This window comes from Otolemur garnettii, unplaced genomic scaffold (genome assembly GCF_000181295.1).
Source record: "Otolemur garnettii isolate 467f Iridium unplaced genomic scaffold, OtoGar3 scaffold00025, whole genome shotgun sequence".
Classification (NCBI taxonomy): domain Eukaryota; kingdom Metazoa; phylum Chordata; class Mammalia; order Primates; family Galagidae; genus Otolemur; species Otolemur garnettii.
This window is the reverse complement of record NW_003852420.1, coordinates 15,258,053-15,269,257: the sequence shown is the minus strand read 5'-3', so window position 1 is coordinate 15,269,257 and position 11,205 is coordinate 15,258,053. Positions and strand designations below refer to the sequence as shown.

At 49.0% G+C, this 11,205-nt stretch overlaps 1 protein-coding gene across 1 annotated transcript in view; it reads right to left on the bottom strand.

The window, feature by feature from the left end:
• Window positions 1–207: 207 nt before the first annotated feature.
• The window catches only part of BPIFB1 (BPI fold containing family B member 1), a 25,308-nt gene continuing 14,310 nt past the window's right edge, over window positions 208–11,205 (bottom strand). The window contains exons 8-15 of the mRNA XM_003788237.1: window positions 10,611–10,790; window positions 10,109–10,162; window positions 9,463–9,621; window positions 7,369–7,436; window positions 6,529–6,574; window positions 5,210–5,273; window positions 4,210–4,286; window positions 208–267 (exon numbers count right to left, since the gene is read on the bottom strand). Of these exons, the coding sequence (XP_003788285.1) occupies window positions 208–267; window positions 4,210–4,286; window positions 5,210–5,273; window positions 6,529–6,574; window positions 7,369–7,436; window positions 9,463–9,621; window positions 10,109–10,162; window positions 10,611–10,790 (708 nt within the window). The remainder of the gene's footprint in view (window positions 268–4,209; window positions 4,287–5,209; window positions 5,274–6,528; window positions 6,575–7,368; window positions 7,437–9,462; window positions 9,622–10,108; window positions 10,163–10,610; window positions 10,791–11,205) is intronic.

Below are 11,205 nucleotides of genomic sequence, written 5' to 3'. Positions count from 1 at the left end.
CCAGGTTGGCTTTGATGGGCCTGAACATGACCCAGATCTGGCTCAGATGTTTAGTTCCCAAGACTTCCAGGCACAAAATGACCCCTCTACTGGGACAAAAATACACTCCAGACTGCAGGTGTCAGAGGCAAGTGTTTATTGTTTACAGAGAGGGGTGGTGTACAGAGCTTGTGCCCAGCCTTCCCTAGATGGGTCATGGTCCAAGCTTCACTGGGAGAGAGGGGAGTCGAGCATCTGCGAGGAGGCTGGGGTGACCACAAGGGCATTCTGGGATTAGAAGAGAAAAGACAAATAGGTTTTTATCTCCTGTTTGGTTGTGGTTTATGCTAGTTTGGTTCACTACAAGGTGACTGCTAGTATTGAGGGATCATGACCCTGAACTCACAAATGCAGAATTATTGGAAGGGATGGAGGTGGAGGGTCTGTGTGAATAGTAAAGCCATCCAGGGGCCTGGGGCAGAAGTGACGTATCTGTGAGCAGGCAGTGGGACTGTGTAGGACTGTTGTCCCCAAGCCCAACCTGCCACCAAAGTTCTCCAAGTTCTTTCAAATAAAGATTCCTGGCTATATCCATTGGGACCCAGGCAGCTGAATTTTTAGCAAACCTCTGGCTTTTCGGGGAGAAACTTAAGTGTAATATAAGAGGAACTTACCCTATTAGATTTCCCCAACATTTCATTATGAACTTTTTTTTTTTTTTTTTTTTTTTTGAGACAAGAGTCTTTACTCTGTTGCTCAGGCTAGAGCATTGTGGTGTCAGCCTAGCTCATAGCAACCTCAGACTCCTGGGTTCAGGTGATCCTCCTGCCTCAGCCTCCTGAGTAACTGGAACTATAGGATCCTGCCACAAATAATTTTTTCTATTTTTTGTAGAGGCAAGTCTCACTCTTGCTCAGGCTGGTCTGGAGCTTCTGAGCTCAAGGGATCCTCTTGCCTCAGCCTCCCAGAATGCTAGGATTACAAGTATGAACCACTTGTAAACGTGGTCAGCCTATGACCACTTTAAACATCCAGCAAAGCTGAAGGAATTTTACAGTGAACAACTATATACCCATCACTTAAATTCTCCCATCAAGTTTTCTTTTAATACTGCTTGCTTTATCTCACATCTATCCTTTTATTTATTTCTTCTACTAGATTTTAAAACACAGACTATTATAAAGCTATAGAAAGGAAATCGATGTGCTGCTAGCTACAAACAAATGGATAAAGCCAAATGGGTAATTTGGAAACAGATCCAAAGATAGAAACTATACCTTTCCAAATCAGATTATAAATGATGGATTAGGCAATGTGAGTTGATTGAGAAAAAAAAAGAAGAGCAAGATTCTAAACGCCCCTTAGTAAGAAATACATGAAATAAAGTAAGCTCCGACCACCCACTGGTATGAAGCACAGGTTGTCCATTCAAGATGAATCAGGCGCGTATCTGTCTTAGATAAATTGTTTATGTTATAATTGGATAATTGTAGTGTCATCCCTAGTGAATGACCAGTTATATTCAGACATCTGCTGGGTTTAGATGAGGAAGCTGAGCTCAGTGAGGCCAAAGGACCTGCTTGAGGACCCATGGTTAGAGAGAGGCAGGGCTGGGATTGGAACGGTGGTCTGATTCCTGGGTCCAGACTCTCAGCCTCTCCGTACTACCTACAATGCTGTTCTCGCCATTCCCCGTCAGAACCAGCTGACGCATAGGCACAGTTTTTCACAGTGCACAGCGAATAATAAGGAAAATGTCACTTCACCTTTGAAGTCAGTTAACAAAGCCCCCAGCCCTTCCTTCAGATATGACCTTGGGTCATACTTGAGACTTCTTGCCCTGTGTGGATTTCTCCAGAATTAAACAGCTTAGAATTCAGTGGTTGCAATCGACAGCTTTGGGCAGATCAGGACTAATAGGAGGTAAAGGTTTGGTCCAAGCACATCCCAGGCCTTAGGTTGGATATCTTATCAAGGAAGGGTCATAGGCAAGTTGTATGTGGATTTCCTTTCCTTTTCTTTTTCATTTTTTGAGACAGAGTCTCACTCTGTCACTTTGGGTAGAGCTCTGTGGCAGCATCATAGCTCATAACCACTTCAACTCTTGGGCTCAAGTGATCCTCTTGCCTCAGCTTCATGACCAGGGACTTCAACCATACCTAGCTAGTTTATTCTATTTTTAGTAGAAATGGGTTCTTGCTCTTGTTCAGGCTGGTCTCGAACTCCTGAACTCAAGCAATCCATCTGCCTTGGCCTCTCAGAATGCTTGACTTATAGGTGTGAGCCACCATGCCCAGCTGGGTTTTGTTAAAAATTCTGTTTTCAACAACTGTCCTCCTCTAGAGTGGAACTGAAACTCTGAGAAGGCAGGGGCTTCTGTCTGCTTTGTTCACCATGATGGTCAGTGCCTGCACACAGCAGGTTTTCAATAAATGCCTGCTGACCTGCTGACCGAGATGGGCACCTCACTGCCATTAGTTCGGGCAGAGTTTGGGGCTCAAAGCAGAGACTTAGCAAAGTAGGTGTTGAGTGTAAATCCCACTTCTGCCACCTACTGGCTGTGTGACTTTGGAAAGGCTCTTGCCACCTTTGAGCTCCATCTGTAAAATGGAGATGAACATCAGGACCTGGGTGTGAAGATTGAGTTCAATGCTGCCTATACCCCAGTGCCTGGCACACATTCAGTGACTGCGAGCTATTGTTTTTAAGGGTGATACTCAAGGGTGAGGGTGACACAGTTATAGCTCCTCTTCCTCACAGACACCATGGAGAGTAGCAATAAATGCTCAACAAGTATTCACCAGACATCTACTCTCTTCCAGGCTTTGCTGAGCACTACAGACAGAGGCATGGACAAAATGGACATGATCCCAACCCCTGCTGAACTGAGATCATTTGGCTACATGTGTGTGAATGCGTGTGTGAGAATGTGTTGTGTGTGCATATGTGTGTGTGTGGTGTCTTAGGCCTATGCTCTACAGATCCCTGGCCCTCCCTATTCATCTTTCCTGGAACATGAAACAACCCTGCCTCAGGGTCTTTGCACTTGCTGTCCCTTCCAATGGGACACTTCTCCCGGCTACCCACAGGCTCACTGACTGCCTCACCTCCTTGGCTCAGATGTCATATCCTCAGAAAGTCCTTCCCCAACACCCCATCTAAAACATCACCCCCTCCCCTGGCATTACTTTCTTCCTCTCAAAGCTTCTTTATTTTTCTTCTCAGCCTTTATGTCTTTGGCCTGATGCTATGGATTTATGAATTTTTTTTTTTTTTTGAGACAGAGCCTCAAGCTGTCACCCTGGGTAGAGTGCCATGGCATCCAGCTCACAGCAACCTCCAACTCCTGGGCTCAAGTGAGTCTCCTGCCTCCGCCTCCGCCTCCAAAGTAGCTGGGACTACAGGCGCCCACCACAACGCCTGGCTATTTTTTGGTTGCAGCCGTCATTGTTGTTTGACGAGCCCGGCTGGATTCGAACCCGCCACCTTAGGTGTATGTGGCTGGAGCCTTAGCCACTTGAGCCCAGGCGCCGAGCCTATATTTATGAATTTATGTATTTGTCTTCTCTGTTAGAATGTGGGCTCTGCAAAGGACAGGGATGTTTTCTGTTTGCTCATTTCTGTAACCACAAGGACTCGGAAGCATGGCTGGCCTACAGGAGGCTCTCAAAAAATATTTACTGGGCTCGGCGCCTATAGCTCAACCGGCTAAGGCACCAGCTACGTACACCTAAGGTGGCGGGTTCGAATCCCTCAGCCTGGACCCGCCAAACAACAATGACGGCTGCAACCAAAAAATAGCCAGGCGTTGTGGCGGGCGCCTGTGGTCCCAGCTACTTGGGAGGCAGAGGCAGGAGACTCGCTTGAGCCCAGGAGTTGGAGGTTGCTGTGAGCTGTAATGCCATGGCACTCTACCCAGGGGGACAGCTTGAGGCTCTGTCTCAAAAAAAAAAAAAAAAAAAATTTACTGAATGAATAAATACATGCAAGAATAAAGGAGTAACAAGAGGGATGGATGCAGTGTATTCAGCCCAGGCTAGGGGAGTCCCATTCGCAGGGCACAGGCAACCTTCTCCCTTGCAGGTGAGGAGACGAGGCCCTGAGGTGAAAGGGCTTGCGCAAAGTCCCAGTGAGTGACTAGCAAGCAAGGCCCACCTCCCAGCCAGAGCTCTCTCAGCGGCTGTGCCCTCCCCAGGGCAGGATGTTTGATTAGGTCCGCACTCTACTTACCTTGATCAGGGAGCATGAAGCTGCCTCGAATCCCAAGTCCTTCACTATTGACACTGGGACCCCAGGTCTTAATTTGCCTGAAAATAACAAACATGATGAGAGGCTGGTGGGTCTGGGTGGGACTGGGCAGCCACAGGCTGGCTTGCAGTCCCTGATGGCCTGCTTCAGACTGTCCCCTCTGCCTCTGCGCATCTCTTCTCTGGCCCCATCTCCCCACCCTCTGCCTCTGGCAGTGGCTTCTGGCTGCTCACAAAGCACAACCCTCACTTCCTCTCACACCCCTGCTCACAGACTGTCCGGGATTGCTATTATCACTGCAGCACAGATCTCTAGGCTACAAGATTTCCTACTCTAATAAAACAAAGAAATTAAAAAGGCAAGGCTGATGTAGGTTGTCAACTCTCCCCACCCCATGACCTGGAGCTTAATTAAAGTACCTTCTGTCTCTGCTTCTTCCATTAGTAACAAATAACACACCAGCAGCAAAAGCAATGGTTAAGAAATAAAGCGCTGACTGTGCTGGGCCCCTGACTGTGCTGGGCCCCTCTGCCCTTTACAACTATCGTCTTTTTCATGCCTCTGAGGAAGGGACTTTTATTTCTCCATTTTAAAGATGGAGAAACCGAGGTGTGGCAGGATTAGGCAGCTTGACCAAAGCCAGGGAGCTGGTAAGAGGGGAACAGGACTTGAACTCAGGCATTCTGAGGACCCTCAAGTGTGGTCTAGCTGTCTGTTTACACCTCTCTCTTTCTTACTGTCAGCCCCGGGAGGCTGGGCTACTGTCTGGCTCATCTTTGCAAGCCTGGGCTCTGGCACTAGGAAACTGGGCCGTGATGTCGGCAGTGGGAGACAAGGAAGTCTTCTAGGAGGAGGGGAAGTGTGAACTAGACTTTGAAGGATGGATGGAAAATGAATGAAAGGGGCCCTGAGTGGAGGTGCAAGAAGGGGAAATAAAGCAAGGCCCTGGGGGAAGTGGGGGACACATGGCAAAGGGACTCACCATTCTGGTTTGGCAGCAGGGTGGAGAGAAGGATCTCGGTGATGATGTTTGTCAGAGGTTCAGGCTGTGAGAGAGAAGGGGCACTGTCACTCCGATTGAGTATCTAAAGGCTTCCCAGGCATTCTGCATGGGCACAGCTCACCCCAAGGTGAGGGCAGTGGCGGTGGAGATGCGGGAATCTCAGATCCCTGGCTAATCAGAGCCTCAAGGGCTCTTGGGAACCAGACAGGCTGGGGTAGGATAGGAACTTAGCTGCCCCTGGGGCCTAGTAGGTGAGGACATTGGTGTGTATGGGAAGTGTCTTATTCTCAGGGCCTCCACTGCTCTGTTCTAGCCAAATTTGACCTGAGGGAATTTTGCCCTGCATTGCCTATGATTTTCTTTCTTTCTTTTAGAGATTCGGGACTTGCTGTGTTGCCCAGGCTGGTCTTGAACTCCTGGTCAAGTGATCCTCCAGCCTTGGCCTCCCAAAGTGGGGGAATTACAGATGTAAGCCACTGTGCCCAGCCTGCCTGAGTTTTTAACTTCTCAAGGGAAGCCAGAAGTGCTGATTTTCATGTGGAAATCTCCCTATTTTAAAATATTAGTTAAAAAACATTTTCAAAGCACAAATATAAAGAGCAAGGAAAACATGGCAGAGGACAGGATTCAGGAAACTGAAGACCAAAGGGAAGGGGCTGCCCAGGGTTACTAAGTGCATCTATGTGAGTGAAGTGAGATGTGAACCATGGACATTTGCTTTCTAATTTAGGATCAAAATTTCATTGAAAGATAGTGAATGCATATCTGTGAGCACAGGTATTTGTGTGTGTGAGCGTGTGTGTGTTCTTAGCCTGAGCTGGGAGGCTGGACTTCAGTTGATGACCTGGGGGCCAGCCAGCCCTCTGTGGGGCTTCTGGGAGGACTTTGTCTGAAGCAAATCCTGGGCAATGCCTCTTAAGAATGGGCCATTCCCTCTGTGGCCTCTGGGACAATCTGTTAATACTTATTTGAACAAGCTGGGTAGTAGGGTGGCTCATGCTTGTAATCCCAGCACTCTGGGAAGCCAAGGTGGGAGGACCCCTTGAGTTCAGGACTTCCAGCCTGAGCAAGTGTAAGACCCCATCTCTACTAAAAATAGAAAAATTAGTTAGGTGTCGTGGCAGGCACCAGTAGTCCCAGCTACTTGGAAGGCTGGGGCAGGAGGATTATAAGAACCCAAGAGTGTGAGGTTGCTGTGAGCTATGATACCATGGCACTCTAGCTTGGGTAACAAGAGTAAGATTCTGTCTCAACCCCCGCCCCAAACAAACAAACAAAAAAACCCAAGAAAAACTTACTTTGAACCAGCCAATAGCCCAATTCATCAGTTGGATCCGATTACACCTGTAACAGAAGATGCCTGTGAGAGTGGCCCCCTGGAGTCCTGTCTGTGTGCCCTGCCCATCCATTCATCCAACAGCTGTTTATCAAGCACCTATGTTAGGCACGTGTGTGGCTCTAGCGTCATACTGTGTCTGGCACATAATAGTTTATGTTCCAGTGGTGGGTGGGGTGGGGGACACAGAAAACAAGCCACAGTCTGAATATCAGGAAAATTAATCTCCAGGCTGTAGGCTGGGGTGGACCAGGGAGCCCATGCTCTGGTCCCAGGGCCATCTAGTCCTAGCTCAGGTGTCTGCTGCTGTGTGGGAATGTAGGCCCTGGGGCAGTCTAATAGTCTGATTTTTGTATGTTAACTAATTTAAGAAAAACCCAAGGCTATGTGGGCTGACCCCTGGGCCTAATTTGTCCCAGAAGGCTTTTGTTTGAACTTCTTCTTGGCAGCAGGAAGTGGTGGGATGGGGGGAGGGACAAACAGGGTGTAGATGGTGGTGAGACCTGCACTTCTGCTCTGGGGTGACTGGAAGTGGCCAGGATGGGCTGTCAGGGACTAGGGGATGGTGCTGAGTAGGCCATTCTCAGCCAGGGCTTATGTGCCCTGAAGCTGCCTCAGGCCACTTCTTTCCTTCCCTCTTCATCACATTCAGTCTAGACAGCAAGAGAAGCCAGGCAAGAACCCCTGTCCATCCTGGAGCCACTGTCAGTGACACCCACACACTGGGTATTGAAAGAAATCCACAGTCCTGGGCAGGACTCACCTTAATGAGCAGAATCTTTGAGATGAATTACATTTTTACCTGAGGTTATTGAAGTTGAGCATAAGTAGGTCACCTTTGGTGTAAAACTGAGCTTCTGAACTGGCTTCCTGCAACAAGAGAACGCCTGTGTCCCATTTCTCTTAAGAGGATGTGTCCCATGTGGGGCTGGGAGTTATGCAAGGAGGCTCTGGGGTCAAACTGATATGGTCTGAGTCTCAGCTACTGGCTCTGCGACCTTGGAAAGGGTTTCACCTCTCCTAGCCTCACTTTCCTCATCTGTTAAATGGGGTAGTGCTTATACCCACTCCCCTACAGCATAGGCTTGTTGAGGGGAATTATGATGATGATGATGATGATGGTGACAGTAACATTTTGCACGGTGCCCTTGCTGTGTGTTAGGTGTTTTAAGAGTTTTATGTTAATATCTCCTTTAATCCTCACAACTCTATGGGCTGTGTCCTATTACTGCCCCATCGTGGAGGTGAGGAAACTGAAGGACAATGAAGATCAGTGAACCCAGGGGAATGGTAACTTCTGTTATTACTGGAAAGGTGCAGCTAAGCCAGGTCCTAGATGTAGGGCCCAAGATATGCATCAACCTACCTCTGGACTGAGGTGACCCTAACAGCATTGTGCCAGGCTCCAGTTCCAGGCCAGAAGCCCCCAAGAACAAACTTATCTTGGACTTGGTGGCCAGGTCACCAAGGGGTGAGGCTGGCCTGGGCAGTCCATTCCCACTGCTGGCCTGGGGCAGGTTTGGGATTAGAAGAGCCATTAACACAAGAAGCAGGGCTCCAAGCTAAACAACTCCAGGCCCTATGTATCCTGTCGTCTCTGTGAAAGGTATCCCCTGACATTGTGTGTGAGCAACCTGCACAGCTGAACACAGTGACCTTGCTTAAGGACAGGGTCAACATTAGCCAGCTATCAACAACCAGATACTGCCTGGTTAGGCATGGATGGCCCTAATATCCAGCGTCCATCCATGAGTCCTTCCTTGTCCCTCTTCTCCTTTGCCCTCTGTAGAGGATGTGGTTGGTGCCCTGCTCAGGTCCCCTTACAGGTGGGGCATCCACCCTCCACTGATTGCTCACAGCTGCCTCTTTCTTTGGGGAAATGGAGCTGCCTTTCTGAGGCCACTGGTGGCCAATAACTGACTGACAAAGGACTGTCTGGCGTGGGCTCAGGGTGGCACAGCCCATGCTCCAGGCTCCCTGTGGGATCAAGGCAAAGCGAGGCTGCAGTGGAGATCACGTCTTTGCTCAGACCCTCCCTTGCCCTACCCTGAGAGCTGTCTCCCTGTGTATGTGTTTTACAAGAATCCCTGTCTCAGGCTCTGCTTCTAGGGGCCTTGCTTAAGATGCCTTCCTAGTAGGCTTATCATTTGGGGATACACACCCCATTACCTTCAGCTCCAGGTCTCCCCCAAATGGAAGCCAAATGAGATCTGACTTGGTGGGGTAACTGAGAACACATAGGTAAGAACTTTCTTGGAGATGATTTTGTTCTGCTCATATTTCAGAATATCCTTCCCCCTCTCAGTCTGTGTGGTTTGGATGGACCCACTCCCGCCCTCTACTCTGGATATATGTGTGCCAGCTCAGGAAATTTACATATTCTATTTTTTCTGGTTATGCTGATTGGCTCAGGAATGGGCACACGACCCAAGCTCATTCAATGAGAGTCAGCCTTGAGACTTTTCCTAGGACTATTGGCAAAGAGGTTCGTCCTGCTGGGATTGCCAGGCTGATAGGATATAAGACTGATATAGCTTGGGGCACTTCCATGAGGGAATACTTTGCCTGAGGATAAAAGGCAGCAGAACGAAGATGACATTGTTTGAGCACCTAGATCCAGCTATTCCTGAAGCCAATACCATCTGGAATTTTTAGTGATATGAATTAATAAAATTCCTTTTGTGTGTGTGAGTTGAGTTTCTACCCAGAGACCCTGGCTAATAAATTAATAAGGTCAGAATTGAGCCCCCAAAGCTCCTGACTTTTGGTCCAGAGCTTCCTCTCACTGACCCCTGCTGGGTGACGAGAGTGGAGGAAATGTTTAACACACAAGAATATGAACAAGAACAGTGAACAGGAGTGTCCCCAGGCCAATGTCACAGACAATTGAACTCACGATGCCCAAGGTGAAAAAGGGGTGGAGGGCTTCATTGGTGGCGAACACTTCCAGCACAATCAGTTGGGCCACCGTGGCACTATCTTGGCTCAGCAGGAGCTTAGGGGTTTCCTGAGTTCGAATCTTCACAATCTGAGTGGGTCCCAGTTGATCTGCAGCCTAGAAGGACATCAGAGTCACATGTGGCCTCCCAAGTGCCTCACTGTGGCCCACAGTCCCCCTGTGGCTCCCTGTGGCCCAGCCATTCTTCCTCTCTGTGCTCCAGCCACACTGTCCTTCTTACAGATCCTTGAATGGTTCTCTCTGCCTGGCAGCCTTTGGTCTTCTGTTCTCTCTGTCTAGAATACTCTTCCCCTCAGGGAAGTCTCCCTGATGTCCCAGACTAGATTAGGTGCCCATAGTGTTCTCATAGCCCCTAGAACCTGTCCTTTGTTACGGAGCCTGCAACAGAAATATCATCCATGTGATTATTCGAGTTCAGGTTAAACTGGCCTGCTAGAGTAAAATCTCTGAGAGGAAGGGCCTTGGTCTTGGTCCCACAGTGTTAGAAGGAAAGAGAGTAGTCCTGTCCAGATTCTACTCCCCAGAGGCCTGCGCACAGACCACACTGTACATCCATCAAGCTGCAGATGGCAAATGGACCAACCTTTTCATTGATCACCCTGATTCTTGCCTTCAGCTCACGGGCCAGTTCAGGAAGCTGAGGATGAAAGGAAGCCAGAGAAGGTCAGTCAGATGGAGGCCCAGAGGAGACACACCTGTACCCTGCTGCTAGGATGAAGATTTCCCAGGACCCCAGAAAAGCTGGGTGGTGCAGGCTGTATGTTTGTCACTGTTGGAAGAACAGCCCCTAGGTCAGCTGCTATGGCGTATGGAGTCCCTGCTGGCCTGAACTTTTAGGTGCACCAGAACCTGTCTTTTAGCAGGCAGAACTAGGACTGGGGCTGGATGTTACAGGGAAGATTTCAGTTTTAGGTCTATGTCAGCAATGGGGTCTCTTAGGGGAGAGAGTGAGCTTTCTATTACTGGAGTGATTTAAACTGAGTCTGACAGGGGATTACTGCTTGGGGCCCTAGGGGTCCTTGTGCCCCCTTTGATTCAGGATGCCGCATAGGTGGTCCCATCCTCTGTGCCTTGCCGAGGCTTACCACATAGTCCAATAGGATTATGATTTCTTCTGGAGGGACCAAGGCAGCTACCACAGCATTCACAACATCCTGTCTAACGATGAGGCTGAACGGGGTGCTGCCCAGGGTGGGTATCGTCAGGGAAGCCACAGAGTTATTGAAATACTTGTTTACCGTTCCCTTTGAGTCCAGCAGCTTGGCCTGAGGAGACACGGAGCAGGAGGGAGTGAGCTGAAAATTTAAACTCTACAGTTTACCCGTTAACAATGTAGAAGGAAATGACACCTGTTTGCCTTTTTGCCTTTGTTGCCAGGAAGCTTGGCCTGGAATTCAGTGCCTGACTGAATGATCTCAGGTGCCTGACAATGCGTGGTCTCATGTCATCCTTTCCTCAGTGACCATTAGTATTTACATTTTGCAGACAAGAAAGTGGAGGTTCAGAAACTTGCCCAAAGTCACACAGCTCGGGAGTCATGGGACTGGGAGAGTAACTTAGGTCTGTGATTCTTTTTTTTTTTTTTTTTTGCAGTTTTTGACCGGGGCTGGGTTTGAACCCACCACCTCCGGCATATGGGGCCAGTGCCCTACTCCTTTGAGCCACAGGGGCCGCCCAGGT